Source organism: Lynx rufus, unplaced genomic scaffold (assembly GCF_022079265.1).
Source record: "Lynx rufus isolate CCGP_SWC_20201006 ecotype Redwood Valley unplaced genomic scaffold, mLynRuf1.p SCAF_14, whole genome shotgun sequence".
Classification (NCBI taxonomy): Eukaryota; Metazoa; Chordata; class Mammalia; order Carnivora; family Felidae; genus Lynx; species Lynx rufus.
Genome location: NW_025814828.1, coordinates 6,963,325 through 6,981,650, shown reverse-complemented (window position 1 = coordinate 6,981,650; position 18,326 = coordinate 6,963,325). Strand labels below are relative to the sequence as shown.

Genomic DNA, 18,326 nt, shown 5'->3' with positions numbered 1-18,326 from the left:
TCCTCCAGAAAGTTACGTTCAAGTCCTAAGAATCTGGGAATGCGGGCTGCTTTGGAAATCGAGTCCTTGCGGACGGAATCAAGTTAAGGTGAGGTGATACAGAATTAGAGTGGGTTCTAATCCAATGATTGGCACTCTTATAAGAGGAGACCATTTAGATGCGGGGACACAGGGAGAGCACCATGTGACGAGGAAGGCAGAGGCTGGAGCAATGCAGCTACAAGCTGAGGGATACCAAGGAATGCCAGAAGCTGGAAGAGGTGAGGAAGGATCCTCCCCTACCGCTTCAGAGATGGCAGGGCCCCGTCGGCACCTTGACTCTGGCCTTCTGGCCGCCAGACCCTGGGAGAATAAATTTCTGTTGTTCTATGCCAGTGTGTGCTCCTTTGTCATGGCGGCCCTAGGAATAACTAATACCCGTATTTGAAAACATTTTAATATACAGTATACATAAATATACACACATAAAGAACATATATACACATATATGTATGATATATACGCGTGTTTTTAAAAATATATGGATTGCATATATAATACATACATAACATAACATAACATATATGGTAAGTACATATTTTCCTAAAATTTTAAATAAAAGACAGACGCGTAGGCAGGCAGACGAACGGACATGGGATCTGAAGAGTGCCAGGCCCCTACCTGCATCAGGTCCCGCCTCTCCTTCTCGCCTGTGCAAATGGCTTTCTTGATGGTTCGGAGCTCACTCATTATGGCCTGTGCCTCATCCAGCTTGTAGTTGGTGTGAGTGCTTGACATCTTACGATCAATCCTGGTTAAAAAATAAAAATAAGAGATTATAACATTCCATTACACAATAACAATAACAACAACAACAACAACAACAACAACATAACTCAAAAGCTTTACAGAAAGGTGGGAAACGGTTAAAAGCGTTGTGGCAAAGAGAAATAAAGATCCCATAAAACCTTTCTTGCTTGTGGTAAACATGCAGAGATGAACCTTGGCTGGTGGACGGTTTCCTTTGCTCCAGGAACATCCAATGCAGGTGAGGACCTTCGAATCAGGATTCCCATGACCTCTACTAATGATCAGGCAACAAACACTGGCTTAAGTAATATCCTGAGATGGTAAACTCCTCTCTGAGAGGGGGATTATGTCTACTTGTTTATCCCCGGCATCTGGGTTAGCGGTCAAAACTGTCTATTAAATAAACATACGAATGACATCTGTGTGCAAGGAGAGCATATGGGAAACAGCAAAATGTTGTGAACTTTTAATAGCGATGCCTTCTATAAAATTGGAAACTCTGTCTCCGCTACCTTCTTCCATCTCATTCTCGTTCTGATCTCCCTCTCTCTCTCTTTCTCCTTACTACTCACCTCCTCAGTTCTTTCTTTCAATCCAAACATCCATTCATCCACCCTTCCTTCCATCCATCCATCCATCCAAACTCCCTCCCTCCCTCTCTCCCTCCTTCCATCCTTCCCTTCCTTCCTTTCAGCCAGGCCGCCCCCAGGCACACAAGGCCTGCTTCCAGGTGCTGGAAACAGAGCGCTGACCGAGAGACTAGGCCTGGCTCTGGCCTCCACAAAGCAGGCCGCCTCCCGCATACAGCACGTCCTTTGTCTCCCTCCCTTACCTAAGTCTTGAGGCTTGGAAACCCGCAGGGCTAAAGCAGCTGGAATACTCTGATCCAGAAAGGGGCACGAACTCCACCGCTTGACAGTAGTTAGCATGCCTTTCAGATTCCAGACCCACCATTACGCAGGTTCCGGTTCGACACCGTTCTTCCCCACGTTACCGGAAACTCTGGATCCTTAACGGCCAGCCCAAACTCGCCGGTTTTCCGCTCACGAAAGCATCCTGGCACACTGGTGAGGACCAGTGACGCTGCAGCACTACAGCGGGACCCCGGGCAAGCGGCTTGGCCTCTGTAAACCTCAGGTTCACGTTTCCCCCACTTAATGGGGAACGGCCAGGCGTGTAATGTTAGCGGTGATTATTATTATCGTCAGGATAACACTGAATCTGTGTATTCATGGGAGAAAAAGTAAATAATTCACCACCTCTGGTTCTTTAGGCCCGGAGTTGATCTGAGCTCTCACGACCCTTGGAATAAGAGAAGGACAAATACACCAAGGCAGGAAGCCATTCCCTCCCTTTGGAACCGGGCTTCAGGGCTCCACGGCCACTGCCGGCACTGCATCAGCTGCAAACCACGTATTTACGAAACCTGGCCCTGAGTTCTCTTGCATGTAGTCAACGCCACGGGCCCCCACCCATCCAGTGGTGACACGCTTCCATCCCAGCAGGGCCTGGCCACGCGTTTTCCCATTTCAGCTGTTCTCCAGAGAACCAAGGGTCTCCAATAGAGGGCGGAAATGAGAGGCCGTCCATCTCACAGCGCCACATCCGCCGAAGAAGTGGCCCGGTTTTTCTTGCAGGGAAAAGCTAGACTCGTTTACGTAACAGGGTCTCCTGGCACCGATCTTCTGATAAAAGGCTTTCCAATACATCTCATTTAATGTCACAGCCAACAACCCGCAGAGGCTCATGAAGTCGGTAGAAGGGTTCCATCGTTCTCAGACAAAACACCAAGGCCGGGCAAGTCCGACTTCCCGGTAACAGTCAATGCCCAGCGCCTCTGCTAACCAGGTCTACTGCTCCAGAACGAAAAATGCAGGAAATAGATCCTCGCCTGACGCCGACACCCCCGTGGAGAAATGAACTCCACTGCACCGAGCACAAGGTTTTCAAGTGCTTGAAAATCAAAGCTAATCAAACAGCCGCAGAAGTACAGACACACGCTCCCGGCGCTAAGGCTGTGACGTGAGACCCTACGCATGTCAGCTCCAGCTTTATACGTAAGTGTTGTGACTTCCTTACGGCTTTCAGTAGCAAGAACGCCTGCGCGTGGCCATCACATCAGTAAACCCAGGGGCTGAGCCAGCAGCCCGTCAAGGCACCAGGCCCCATGACGGGAACGGCTGCCACACACAGGAAAACAGGCCGCAATTCCCTCAGGAAGAGGGATCGGCAGCCCCGTAATTCATGCCGCCGGCGGACGCTGCACAGCACCTGGGAGAACGGAAGTTCAACTTCAAGGCCACGGACCTGCGCTCTGGCCTTGGCTATACCCAAGTGGCTCTGGGACCTCGAAGAGAATGCAGATTGGCCTAGAACGGCTGTCTCCGCTCTGTGCCAAGGGTGTCCGGCGCGGGGAGCAGGAGCGGCTACAGGGAGGGCCCGTCTAGGGCTCGAGGACCCTCACCCCTGCTTCAGCGAGCACCTCCCCTTTGCTCCGTCTCAGACATTCTGGTTGGTTCCATAGAAGATGTCATGTGCAGGAAAGGGAAAGGAAAAAGATTCCGCTGTTAAAAAAGTGCGAAAGCTATTAGGGAACATGATCTTGAAGTCCTGGTATTTCAGAGAGAATACTGTTATTTAAAAACAGTTATATACCACTATTGTATTGTGCATCATATTTCACAACTGTGTGTCAATATTAATGGTATAGAACAGAACATACAATCATCTAAAAGGGTCATTATGTATTATGCAAATATAACCTTAGGTAAACACTCTATACGGTATATATTATTTGATTACACTATATAATTATATAACTAGTACATTACAACAGTTGAACGTGCCAAGCACCTACTAGGCACCAGGGTCTTGCTGCACGCTTGGCGTCTGTCACCTCGTTGAGTCCCCTCAGCAGCTTTATGAGGGAAGCATAACCCTCTCAGATTTCAGAATGAAAAACCTGAGGCTCAGAGAGATGACCTCCGCGGCCCCAGATGACAAGCTAAGATCCGGCAGAGCCGCAGTGTTTCGAACCCACGTCTCCCAATTCTCAAGCCTGTGTCGGACCCCCAAGTACAGTGCTGCCCCCTTGATCCCACAGGCATACTCCTGCTCAGAGCGGCCAAGGTCGGGCCCATATGCTTTTCTAAGGGCAGGCAAGGCGTCACAGAATCCCAACCACTTCCATTTTTCAACGATGATCAACTTCATCTAATAAAAACTTCAAAGGGTAGGAAACCCCTTCTTTCCCATCTGCAAAATTCATTTCTTTGGGAGTTTTCTCCCTTTGCTCCAATTCCCTCTAGAACTTTGGTCAAATTCAGAGGATGTGGTCAGTGATTTGGTATTTTCTAAAATACCAATATACTCCATTTCATAAAGAAGATCGTAACATCTGTGACTGCCAAGGAGCTGTCTTTTTCTTTTTTTAATTTTAATCAAGAGCCCAAGAGAGTGCGGATACATCTCAAATAAAATGACAGAAAAGTGGTAACTGTCAACAAAAGGTAAAAACTTAAGTTAGGACACCCGGTGCTATGATCTGAATGTTTACGCACCCCCCTTCACAGGCTGGGATCCTGACCCCCAGGGGGATGGTGTTAAGAGGTGGGGCCTTTGGGAGGCGATGAGGTCATGAGGGAGAAGCCCCCATGACTGGGATCGGTGGGATCAGTGCTCTAATAAAGGAGACCCCCACAGAGTTCCCTGCCCCTTCTGTCCTGTGACGCCACAGCAAGATGGTGGCTACACAGAGGCCGACCAGGCTGGCACCTTGATCTGGGACTTCCGGGCTCTGGAACTTTAAGAAATAAATTTCTATTGTTTATAAGCCACCCAGTCTGTGGTATTTTGCTTTAGCAGCCCAAATGGACTGAGGCACAGTGTAAAAAAAAAAATCCAGTACCCAGACCACAGTCTCCACGTTCCAACATCTTGAAGCAGCCTCGGGGAGGTTAAGTGACTTGCTCAGGGTCACGCAGCCAGTAAGAGGCACGGTGAAGTTCACACCGGGGCCGCTCACACCGGCTCTCGGCCTCTTCATCACTGGGCTAGCAATACGCTCAGAGTCAAGGCCTCCAAATTCACACTGTGTCACAGCCGAAGGCCACCCCCACAGCCAGTCAGATGTGGTCCCAAAGTAAACCGGTGCCCTCCAGGGTCTACTTTTGAAAGAAAGGGTTAGAGGGAAAAAGGAGAAGGTGCAGCTTCAGGCGATGACAGCAGTACGGGTGAGAAGGCATTTCAGAGCATCTACGAACCTCCACCTTCTACTACCCTGGTTTCCGTATCTGTTGTTGGATTTAAGACGTCAAGAGAACCGCACCGGCAAACGCAACACCAAATGGCTCCTTCAACCCACAGCTTGGAAGAAAAGGGCTGCCAGGCCGCTGAAGATATTCCATGTTAATACCACACATTACAACCCAAAAGAATGAGGAGTTTTGTTACGGCTCCACCTTTTACATCACCGGCTCTGGCAAGGGGCCCTGAAGGGACCTCAGACAGCTTCCGGCAGCTTTCTATCAACAGCAGGGCCTGTGTGCAGCAGCAGACCTGTCCCGCGACCAGGAACAATGTTCTTTTTGTTTCCGCCCCGCTGCTGCACGCTTTCCAGTTACCTGAGCGGTGCCGGGCTTCCGCACGGGCTGTACCTGACGGGCCATGTTACTGGGAAACTGTCGGCCTCAGCCTGTGCCAACTGTGAACGATCCCATTCTCTTCTGAAAACGCTAAATCCCCTTGGAGAGAGAACGCTCATTCCCATATCTAATACCGCGTCCTTCTAGTACAGACTGCTCGGGAGCGTGCAGTCACTCTTGTCTGAGACACGTGGCTTTCACTTTGCACACACCGCCCAAATGGGAAGACGCTCATCAAGCAATTACGAGGCTCGAAGCGAAAACGGTACCCCGTGGCGAAGAATGTGCCCCCTGGAAACTGGTTGTTGGAATATTTCGTAAGCCCCTCTCTGTGATGTCAATAGCAGCAATGAGGAACAGGATTTCTTAAAACACAACAGAGCACGGTGTGTAGACGACAAGGTAGTGCTGGAGGGCGGTTAATAAGAAGGTGACCGGGCCGATGTACACAGTCCTCCGGTGGTCCAGGCAGCCCAGAGGGTGCCAGTGTCCAGCAGTGACGCGAACCGCGTCACAGCTCCCAGCGGGCAGGAGCGGCGACATCAGCCTACTCCGCACAGCACCCAGGGCCGGGTCCACTCGTGCCACTCAGCCCTGCCCTGTGCCTGAAGCGTCTGGGTCCTGAGGACCCGGCAGGGAACAAGGCAGAGTCCTTGTTCCCATGTGGCACGATGCGAGTCAAGAAGAGAGACCACAAAGAATAAATCATTAGGGCAGGCAGCGATCGGCGTTTTAAGGAAAACGAAGCCAGGTTCCGGGACAGAGTGTGACGGAAAGGGCTCCTTTTTAGGTCCAGTGGTTAGCCAAGGATCTTGGCAAGACACCATTTGTCCAGAAAACTACAGAAAGGAGGGAACAGGCAGGCAAGTAGAATTTGGGGGAAAGAGTGTTCCAGGGACTGGGGGCTGCAAGTTCCAGTGGGGAGAGCCAGCAGGGCGGCCAGGGGGCAGACACAGGGGAGTGGGGGTGACACTGGGGGAAACGAGGTCAGGACAGGGGCCAGATCATCCGGGGGACTGTATTCGAAGTGAGAGAGAAAGCCCCGGAGAGCCACAAGCACAGGTGACATTTGAAAAGTCGCCACGGCCACAGCGTGAGAACGGTGAGCCGTAACAGCCACCGTGCTAGAAGCTGGGAGAAGGAACGGGGGTCAGGTGTGATAACAGCACACCAAGAACAACGGGTGGTAAAAAGGTGGGCAGGACAGTGCCCCCTGCCAAAGCGTCTCGGGCTGTCACACCAGCTCTCGGGGACCTCACGGGTGTCTCAGTAGAAAAAAGGCTTCAACGGCACGTAAGCGTGGGAAACTCAGGGTGAAGCAACGTTAAATGAGCTTTCTGGCTGCAGGACAACTGGGAATCTAACACGAGGTACGTTCCAGATCTCCAGGAGATCTAGAATAACTAGAGAGGGAACTCTCCCACACCCACTGGCACACTCAGCGCATTCTTGTACGTCACCCGTTCGGGGAGCTGTGCACATGCCACTCCTGAGCCCTCCGCCTTTGCCCCTGGAGGGGAGTAACAAGTTACATTAAGATAATTTTCCCAAACACCCTTCGGAAACTTTAGGGCAGGGAGCGCAGCCGCCTTTTCACTGGAAAAGCTCAAGTTTTCTAGAAAAAGACTTCCGTTACCCATAAACGCTGCTCCGATCGTCTGACTTTTAGCAAGAGCCTCAAGAGAAAGTCAAATGACAACCACGCCGAGATACTCTCTCCCGCCTCTGCGCCTGGCAACGACGCAAAAGCTCGACAACACATTCTGTCGGCACAGCCGTGGCAACAGAAACTTACCTGTCAGTGGCGGGGAGGCAACGTGGTAGAGAGAGGGATCTGGCCACATCTCCTAACGCGACCAGGGCATTTACCCTTTGACCCAGCAAACCCACTTTCGGGAACTTATCCTGAACGCCTTCCTACCCACACGGGCACAGCAGCAGGTGTAAAGCTGATGGGAAACGTTATAAACGGGCGAATGGGGCTGACGATGCCAGGACCCACCAACAATCCCCGCATCCCAGGAAATGGGACTTTGCCCAGCCCAGCCCCTCCCCCTCCCCCCGGAAAAAAAAAAGAAAGAGAACCTGAACTCAAATCAGATCAAGCCTCACAGACTAATGACACTAGTTTGCATAAGTAGCAAGGGACAGAGGAACGTGTCAAGTGAGCCCGCGAGGGCCAAAGCGGCAAAATCCAGTATCAGGGAAATTCTACAGGACAAGCGAATTAGTTCCTTCGATGAATTAAGTCGCCAGAAGGAAAGAAAAAAAAGCGAAGGGGCGTAGAGATTCACAGACACACCAACCAAACACACCGTGTGGGGCTTCTCCGAACCTGGACCAAACGAAACAGAGAAACGGGAAACGTGCTGGAGAGGGGACGATGTTACGAGAGGACTGTTAAGTGGGGAACAGGTGTTGTAGCTACGTTTTCAAAAGGGATCCGTAACTTCAGAAGAGCCATTTATGGACTCAAAAGGGTTCTGGGATTTGCTTCCGTAAGGCAGCGAGGGTCTCAGGGGTGCGGCAGGGTGACAAAACAGGACCGGCCCCTGTGTGGTGACTTTTGCCGAAGTGCGGTCAAGGCCACAGGACGGTTCCACGATACTATTCTCTCTGCTCCTGTGTATGCCTGACGTTTTCCATCGTTAAAAGTTTATATGCATTACACGCACACGCTCCCACACAGGCACGTACCTATTCTATCATTAACCCAGGACGGTGTTCGTGGCCAGCTCCCATTTACAAAAATTAACAACATACACAGACCTGAAAAAAAAAAAATACAAAAGGTTCTTTTTTCCTCACTTGGACCCAAGCATAATGATGGATTTCCTTGTTAGCCAGGAAAGTTCACCAAGATAAACAAGTAAGAGTTTAAAATGTTATAAGCGGCTAAACTCCTGGCGAGGTGCTCTGGAAAAGAATACACTGGATATTCTGGGAAGCAAGAACAGCAGAAAATTTTCTGGAGGAAAAGCTAGGGTCTCTGGCTTAAATCGATGCTGGTAATAACATCCGAGAAGCCCTTTCGCGTACAACAGCTCGTGTATTAGGGGTGAGGCGATCACATTATCAATGCTTCCAGAAGGTTCCCCAAATGTCCTTGATAATAATGCCAATCTGCAGGGTTCGATGGAAACTTAAGAGTCAATCCTCAATACCAGAAAGAGAATGAGGCTGTTTCCGTCTCCCGCGTAGCGTGTATACTCAGAGGAAGGCTATCGGATTAGTTTTCGCTCGTGAAGAAAGGTAAGCATGGCACGAGTGCCTGTGTTTTCTGTCCTTCCCGTGAGGACAGACTGAGCCTGTAGTGACAATGCAGCCACCTCTCCAGGCGGCTCGACCTGGAAAGCCGCAGTGAGTCCCCCAGGGCCGAGGCCAGGTCCAGAACCTTCTCCCAGCCTCCACTGGGGAGCACGGGCATCCTCACGGGCTCTGGAAGGGGGTGAAGACTGTCTCCTTGGCAGGGACACGTTTACCATCACCACTCCCCAACGGAGACCTTGCTAAGGAAAGCAGAAAGCAAAGACAAAGCGCGCTGGCCCTTCTCTTCTTAGGAGCACGACCCATACTCCGCTCCGGCCACAGGTGTGAAGTCACAGCTCTGCCTGCCCTGGCTGCTTGCCACCCAATAAACCTGGAGACAGCGAGGCCACCTCTTCCTATTGTTGAAATTAGTTCGACCACAAGCGATGGATTCGCTTCCTAGAGATGCTCGGTCCCCTGAGCCCCAACACCTTTGTTTTCTAGTGCTCAGTCATCGGCTGCTGTTGCAATGGAACCCGTGCGTTCACATAAAGAAACGGAGACGGCCGGAGGGACGGAGGCCAGAGGGACGGGCACCGGGCCGGCGATCCCGCTACAGAAGCCGGGGCCGGCAGGGAAAGGTGCCGGGCAAGGCTCCCCTCTGAGGCTCGGGGTTCCTGTGTGTCCTCACAGTGTTCCCGAACCACCCCGAACCTCTATCACCTTCCCCAGAGCTCTACAAGCGAGAACTGAACTAGCTGTGCTCTCCAGCCGGCACGATGCCTAGCATTAAGTTAGGTATCATCTGGAGACACCGTGAAGTCCCGATTCTCCCCGGTAATGACAGAAAGCTCCTGGGTGGCCAAAGGAAAGAATGAAATCAATCTCTGATTCAGCCAGACAGCCCTCGTAACTGTAGAAGACCTCCCAAATGAAATTATTTGCTCCTGCTCGTTTCTCATCCGGCCCTTCGGCGGAAGTGACACAGGAAAACGTGGCCACAGCACACACGGACGCGCCCTAGCAGGCATCGGAGTATCTGGAGGCTGGCTGGGCCGTATGCGTAAAGTTACGGAGCACGAATTGGCGCACCGGGAAACGCCGTAGCAAACGGACAAGATGAGGAACGCGACAGTAGCCGATACCGAGAAGGACTGATTTGCTTAAGCAGAACTTTTTTAAAAAGCCATATGGACTAGGGCTCGTTAAAGGAACTCCCACTGTAAACTGAAATCACACGAGACTGTGCACAGCTGGAAAACGGCAGAGCAGCAAAAAGCTGACAGTAAGGTTAAAGACTCCCGGCCGCACTAAGCGTGTGGATGGGATTATCAAAATCCACCGCGCGGCAGGGCCTGCAGAAGGCATGGCCACATCTCAGGGCCAGAGAAAGCCAAGCAGGACCCGGCTCCAGGGAGGACCCAGCTCAGTTTTCTATTGTGCCTCCCTTGGTGCCTATAACAGGTCCTTCATAAAGAAATGGGCCCATAAATCATCAACCAAACCGATCCTGGATGATTAAGAAGATGAATCGCAACATTAAACAGTATTAAACAACAGGGTTGGGCACGCCCAGCGATTACGCTTTATCTGAGGCTGAGATAATTATGCTTGTCCGACACTTACATTTGTATCACTTCCCTATCAAGAGCAACACATCAGTCCCGTTTGACACGCTGTCACCGCGTCCGCACACAGGATTCAAGAGAGTGACGTGCTGCCCACCCTTACGAGGCCCAGTAACCACACAGATCCCTGCCACTCACCGAAGGCTGGCCAGAGCAGGCACTGGCACCGCCCTCTGGACAATTCGGCCCAATGATCTGAAGGTGCGCGTCTCCCCAAAATTCACAAGGTGAGCTCTAACTCCCAGTGTGATGGTATATGGGGATGGGGCCTTCTGGGGGGGGGGGGGGGCAACGAGAGTTAGATGAGGTCATGTGAGTGGGGTCCCCCACGAGGGGAGGAGAGACCCTAGAGACCAGAACTCACCACACCACCACCACCACCACGGAAAGACACGGCCAGAAGGCAGGAAGCAGGCCCTCACCACATACCAAATTTGCCAGGACCTGATCTTGGACTGCTGGCCTCCAGAACTGTGAGAAAGAAATGGCTGCTGTTTAAGCTCCCCGGCCAAGGATGTTTTGTTATAGCAGCCTGAGCTACTAGCACAATCCCCAGTGACTGATGGGAAGAGCAGGCACAGAAGGTCTCGTGAGGCACGTGTTCAAGTGCAGCAAGAGAAGCCAGGCTCTGAATCTCGACCGACCAGTAAGCATACAATACTCTTTCTTAAGAAAATCAATTCTTTCAGAAGGACAACATCACCATTTATGAAATAACTTGTGTTCATTGCATCTGCTGACTTAACATAGCTCACAAAAAAGAAATCCACCCCCAAACTCTTAGTCGGGACCAAGTTCTAATTGTAAAGACGCCAACAGGAAGGTCTGTAGACCAGACCGCCCCACAGGATGTTCTGTGACGATGGAGATGTTCGATTACCTGTTCTATCCGATGCAGTCACCGCTAGCCCTCTGGCTCTCAATCGGGGGCACGTGTGCCCTCCAGGGAACACTTGGCAATGTCTACAGAGAGTTTTGGCTGTCGCAACTGGGTGGGAGGGTACTACGGGCATCCGGGGGGTCAAAGCCAGGGATGCTGCTAAATATCCTGTGATGCACAGAGTTATCTGGTCCAAAGTGCCAACAGCAGCGAGGCAGAGAAAATCTCCACTGGCCACATGTGACTGCTGGGCATTTCAGATATGGCTAGGTGACTGGGCTTCTAAATTTTGAATTTTAGTTCACTTTAATTTAAATAAAAACAATTTGAGACTAAAAGCAACGGAGCTAGAAGTCAAATTTAAACATCCACGGGGGTCCTGGACGGTGCGGCTACAGAGAATGTGCATAAATGTAAAATAAAGGTCTTGTTTCCCAGGTATTTCCATTTAAAGGAACCAAGTATCTTCAGGGAAAAGAAAGATTCCGAGGCTTAGGATTGGGGAAAACATGAGCAGAGATAAAAGCATAGAAGCGGAAGGCCCGTGAAGCTTCAGGACGCACACCCAGGCACCCAACAGGCGAGCACAAGAGCAAATCATAGGAAACCCCCCCTCTGTCATCGCGGGCAACTCACTCTTGCAAGGTCTCCACCCCCTTTTCCTTGTACTGCAGTTCTTGCTTCATCTGGGTCAGCTCTCGTTTTAATCTGGAAAGCTAAAGACAAATTATATTTTTTTTTCCAAAAAAAAAAAAAGCTCTGAAAATCGTTTCTATAGTTGTTCGTGTTAGCATTGCCCTCTAAGTTCCTGATTCGTGTTAGCATTGTCCTCTAAGTTCCTGATTCACTCCCGATGTGCTCTCCATGAATTTCGTAGGCTCTCCTAGGCTCTCCATGAATTTCCATCCACGGGCAAACAGAACAGCCAGCGTGGAAGAAGCGCCTCGCTTGGATACAAAAATCCCAGGTCCCCGACAGGTTCCTACCTATGTGCAACCGGCAACTATTTTCTTTTTCAGGTAGTGATTTATACATCACAATCAGCAAACTGCCTAATGCGTTTTTCACCTTCCCTCTACTTACTACTCCGAGACCCCACATGTGGGAACACTGTTGCCGGAAGCCTGCGGTCCCACTACCTGAGAGTGCGTCACATGGAAAGCTTCTCGGGGATCCACCTGAGGCCCGTGTTAAAACTCGGGAGGGGGTGGGGGCACCTGGGTGGCTCAGTCAGCTAAGCATCCGACTTCAGCTCAGGTCACGATCTCACGGTTTGTGAGTTCGAGCCCCGTGTCAGGCTCTGTGCCTGGAGCCTGCTTTGGATTCTGTTTTCCTCTCTCTCTGCCCCTCCCCTGCTCACGCTCTGTCTCCCTCCCTCAAAAATAAATAAACATTAAAAAAAAAACCCTCAGGGGGTGGGCCTGGCAGCTCGCATGTGTAATCAACTCCCCAGGTGCTCTTCTTGGACACGCTAGAGTTTGGGAACCGCTGCACTGAGAGAGACACTGGCGCTTGGGGCATGAGACACCAAGAGGCTTTGTTTCCAAGACGTGTCCCATGATTTGCTGCAAAAGCAACAAAACCGTCCCCCTTCCCACGCGACCAAGGCAGGGCACTGAAGGGATGAGACGGGAAGAATTCCAGTGTCCCCAGGGAAGGAGCATCAGAACCTTCTGGTCAAATGCCATTGCGGGAAAGATTTCCCTAGGCATATAGCAACCAGGGGAGAACAGGAGAAGCTAAAGCTGCCAAGGGTCAAGGCTGGCAACCCACTGATATCGGGAAGCAGGCCGTGGAGCCCGGGCCCCGACGTCACCCAATCTTTCCAAATTGGGCAGGAGGACCCTAGCTCTAGGGAAAACACAGAGGGGTACAGGTGGCTTTTGGTTAGATGGGCTGAGCTTTCAAAAAGAAACTTTTCTCCTCCTGTTAGAAAAAAAGTGAAGGGTAAAACCAAACGTCATCATAATCCATGAAATTAAAAATTTTACCACAATATGAGTGTTAGACACACCGACCCCCGTTAGATGAGCCACGAGAAGTAACGCTACGTGAAAATACACACAGGGCTTCTAGTTGTGGGAGCGCTCTTTTACTCACCCTATCCCGACGACTTGCTATCTCTGCTTTAATTTGGTATGGGTCGTACTTTGTATTTGCTGAATATCCAGAGAAGGCTAAACGGAAGGAAAACATTTTATTTTATAATGGATCCTTCAAAATAAATAAATACACACAGACAGGAACTTCTGAATCAATAATTAATTCTAAGTCTCCAATTTACAAGTTGGCACCGGCTCGTAAGGAATTAACATTTCACAGCCTCAAATCTTGACGTTTCTGCATGTGGCCCTTCTATGTGATTCCACACGAGGCAATACATGGCTATCGGTAAATCAAAACTGCTTCGAAAGCAAAATTACTCGGGTTAAAAACCACAGATACGCTCGGGGGCAGGGGGCGGTGATTATGATATGGAAAACTGCTCTAAGTAGAGAAATAGCACATACAGGATGAATCCGTTTTTGCTTCCTTTTCAAACGCATATACACATGGATGTCACTCGAAGGACAGAATCCCAAAGCTACCTGTGGTTATCCTCATTGGTTTCATCACAGAAGGTTTTCTTTCTCCTTTCTTCACATCTGTATTCTCCACATGAACGATTTTTGGCATGAGAAACAACTAGTAAAGCTCTATCAAATAAAAACGACGACTTTCTAGCAATGTGTCAGCAGCTGGCAGGCCCGAGAAAAAGCCGTCCTTCCACGCCGTGCGCTCCGGGCCAGACGCGGCACCGTTATGAACAGCCGGGACCTGGCGTGAGCAGGACGCGAAGGCCTGTTTAGCTGTGCGCGGAGCACAGTCAGCCAATTTCCGGCGGTGCGGACAGCGAAGAACCTTTTCTGGGGATTCCGCAGCCGAGCAGTTAGTGGCCGCTTCGAACTTCTATCACCCCGTTCACCTCCCTGCACTGCTGTTTCCTGATGCTTCCGTCTCCTCTCTTCAGCTTCGGAAGCCGTCGGCCCCTGTGCCGGAGTGACTCGTCTCTGCCCCCACCTTGGCTGGCGGCGCGCCCCTGTCCCCGGCTGTGGCCCACCCCGCACCGCTCTCGTCTGCGTCCGGGTTATTCCCACTGATTCCACCTGCTCGGAAAACCCATCGGCAGCGCCGGCATCTTTCTCTTCACCCCTCTGCTCTGGGAGCTGAAGGCTGCCGGTCACTCGGATGACTGGGTGCCAACCGCTAGCGACTAGTTCAAAAGCACTTCCTGACTTTGCATCAGAGAGGACGGCTCAAAGTCATCAAGGGGCTTACACAGCAAGATTGTTTAATACCCTCAATTAGAACTGCATCCAAAGGTAGTGTGAGCAGTTCAGATATCTCTTTAAAAAAACAGTTCCAGGGGCGCCTGGGGGGCTCAGTCGGCTGAGCGTCCGACTCTTGATTTCGGCTCCGGTCACGATCTCAGGGTCGTGGGATCGAGCCCCACATCGGGCTCCAAGCTGAGCATAGGGCCTGCTTAAGATTCTCTCTCTCCCCCCCCTCCCCGCCCCCCTCCCCGCCCCTCTCCCCTGCTCGTGTGCTCCCTGTCTCTCTAAAATAAGAAGAAGAAGAAGATAGTCCCTATCACGGTCAGAATTTCAAACCATTAGAATCTACTAGAAATAAATATCCGGAGGAGCTAAGCATTTGCCAACTTTATCTCAAATGTTCTTAGAATCGTAATCTCTTGAGGACACGGAGTAAAATACTTTTAAAACAGAATTCTTTCTGAGACAAAGAGTGTCTATTTCCAAATCCTTCGACTTCCATCTTGACTGACTTCCTTGGCTTCATTTAAGACCAGTACTGAAAGCAACGCCCCAAACAAAGCCCTTAAGAGTCAGAAATCATCTCTACAAAACCCCCACCTTGAACTCCCAGGACTGAAACGTTCCCCCCGACCTGAGGTAGAGGGACTTCCACTTGGATGCAGGTAAGAAGCAAATGAGCCCGAGGCTCGCTGACTGCTCACCCCCACATGGGTCCACCCGTCACCCTGCGTTCGAGGGAGACCACGCCAACGGCTGCCACCTGCGGTCGTTCCCACGTGGGGCAGAAAGTAACTCTGGGTTCCCAGAGTCCGGGGAAACTGACAACAGCGTTCGACAGCAGTAACGTAACGGTCTGAAATCGTTGCCACAAAAGTCCTCTTCTGCGCAATTTCACAGGGAAAATTAGCCGACAGACTTGAAATAACAGGATACGGCTAGACAAATACACAGCCACCAGCCCCCCAGCTCTCCTTCCTAACTCTAACAGGACCCTCGGCTCGCTGGGCGTGCACCCCTCCCCTGGGGGAGACTCAAGGTGTACCGAGTCCTGGAGGGGGAGCCCGATAGAGAAATGGTATCCCTGAGCCACCGAATGCACCCATGGGGGGGCCCACCGGGGGGGCCCACCCCACCGCTGAAGGACTCTTATGTGACAAGGAGCGGGTCTTTTCTGTGACTTACGGCTGAAACCATCCCAAATGATAAAACGGGGTTTCCTTATGCAGACAGCACTCACGTTAGCTTTGCTACAGTCTCTAAAATTTAAAAATTCCAGGACTGGGACGAGGGAAGAGGCAACTCAAGTACTTAAAAGAGTGAGTCCGGGGCGCCTGGGTGGCGCAGTCGGTTAAGCGTCCGACTTCAGCCAGGTCACGATCTCGCGGTCCGTGAGTTCGAGCCCCGCGTCAGGCTCTGGGCTGATGGCTCAGAGCCTGGAGCCTGTTTCCGATTCTGTGTCTCCCTCTCTCTCTGCCCCTCCCCCGTTCATGCTCTGTCTCTCTCTGTCCCAAAAATAAATAAACGTTGAAAAAAAAAAAAAAGAGTGAGTCCATTTATCTTCAAATACGAAGGAGCGTCATGAACACTGGCATGACTTTTAATAATGTGATTTAACTTGCAAAGCCAAATCCTTAGTTCCTGACATCTGCCAGTAGGTCTAATGGAACCCATTTCTGGAGTCCAAGGAACACCTCAGGGCACCAGCCTCCATTTTTCACGGCGTGCACTCCACGACATTTAAAAAAAGAATTATGCCTCTGTTAAGACACGTCTCCAACCTCAAGGTTTATGATAAATACCAGACCTTCGCCTCTGAAGCTTTCTTCTCTCTTGAAGACTTGAGTGGCCACAGCTATTAAACAGCTTAAGGAGCCCACTCAGGCATACCGTAGTGCTTTGGGTAACACGAAAATCAGGTTACAGTCTAGCTGGACCACAGCGACATCAACTCTTGGAAAATCTTTGTGAGAGACGATGATCACGTCTCCCCACTTGAACGAAGACTAAGTTTCCAGTGCCTTGATCTACATCAGTCAAAAAGGGACCTCGGTCTGAATCTTGGGCTCCTGTGGGCCAGATGCCCCAGATTCTTCCATCAGATGAGCTTCTCCAACAAGAGAAGGAATGGACCCCGGGCTCCCCAGTGCCCACTGTCCAAGAGGTGAGCGTGGCCCGTGCATTTAGCACTCATGACGCTGCAGACCCCAGGACTTATTTTGGATTTTGATTTTCCAGGGTATCGAAAAGGGAAAACACGTCTGCTGGTGTGTCTGTCTCTGTCTCCCTGTTTCTCTGATACACACAGGCCTCCTCTGTGCTGTGGGAACCTAAGATCACCCCAGGGGGGTAACATGCTTTGAAAGACCAGTAGTCCTTCTCCAAAGACATCCTCTGGGCAGACTGCCCCTTAGGACCAGGTGTGCACCTCCAGGCATCGGCACCACGGGGAGTTGCTCAAGGAAGCCAAAAGAACCCTGGCAGACAGGATGGCAAGCCCTGACAGTTCCCATGCTGACAGGTACTAATTACCAGAGCAGCGACAAAGGCATGCACGTAAGTAACCCAGGCCAACAGAGGAGGGCATGACATTTGTTTTTAAAGGCACCATAAGCAAAGGAACAAAAAATATCAAACAAGCCCGCTCAGAGGCGACCTACAGAAGTAACACAAGATCCCACCAAATTCAGACTGAGAGTTCTCTCAGAAATGCTCTCTAGGGCAGACTAGGGGATTATCTCTCAACAGACATAGGCTCTGCAATCGCCTTTAAGATTGAGTCTTGCCAACTAATACCCGTGAAAAATGCTGCGTGTGATCCATTTTTCCCCTGCCAGCTCCAACACGCTTACCCACGAAGGAAAACAGAAGGTTGAATGGATGGACTGTGGCCATTACACTCCCCTAGGTAGTAGAGGAGAAACCCCTCTCCTGGGTAACCAATGGAAGGCCGTCTTTGTGGGACGGGCCTAAAGCCTCAGAAAGAATGTTGGCAAAACTGATAACCGATAAGGTCAAGCTTCACCACCACCTAACCCAGGAATTCAGGGTGGGTCAGCACTTTCTCACGGGAGATTAAGCCAGCTCTCCCAACCACCCGAAGATACTTTTGGTGCAGACTTTTGGTGGCTCCTAGGAGCCAGAGGCACAAAGTCATATTCCTGCTGCCGGAAGAGACCATCACAGTCAATCCAGACCGACGGATTCTCAACTCTGGGATTCACCTGGAAAGCTTTACCAAAAAAAAAAAAAAAAAAAAAAAAATGTCTGGCCCCACCCGAGGTCAAGGAGATCAAAATCTCTGGGAGTGGGGCCCAGGCAGCAGTTTTTAAAAGCCCCTCAGGAGATGATACCCTGTAGCCAGGGTTCAGAACTACTGGTTTCGACCAGGGGTTGGGAAATTTTTTCTGCAGAGGGCCAGAGAGTAAATATTTTTGGCTTTGTGGACCGTACAGTCTCTGTCTCAGCTCCTCAACCCTGCCATCGTAGCTTCTATAGACAATAGGTAAGTGAGTGGATGTGGCTGCGTTCCAATAATACTTTATTTATAAAGAGCCAGAGTGGACAAGATTCAGCCCAGAAACCACACATAATTTGCTGACCTGTGGTTTAGACTGTAATTCATCCCATGCAAGAATTCCTTCCAAAAGATCCTGCAAATGGTCATAATACTTCATCTGAAGGCATCTAGGAGCTCAAGTTTCTCAGGAAGACTGAAAGATTAACTCTAGCATAAAAGCGTCTGACATAACAAATGTATTCAGTGGGAAAGGCAAAGAGGTGAGCACATTAGAACGAAGAAAGTAGGGCAAATCAAGACAGA

General features: G+C 50.7%; 1 protein-coding gene across 1 annotated transcript in view; it reads right to left on the bottom strand.

Moving 5' to 3' along the window:
* The window catches only part of WWC3 (WWC family member 3), a 120,079-nt gene that overhangs the window by 46,047 nt on the left and 55,706 nt on the right, over positions 1–18,326 (bottom strand). The window contains exons 4-6 of the mRNA XM_047075877.1: positions 13,290–13,366; positions 11,826–11,905; positions 661–790 (exon numbers count right to left, since the gene is read on the bottom strand). Coding sequence (XP_046931833.1) covers positions 661–790; positions 11,826–11,905; positions 13,290–13,366 — 287 coding nt within the window. The remainder of the gene's footprint in view (positions 1–660; positions 791–11,825; positions 11,906–13,289; positions 13,367–18,326) is intronic.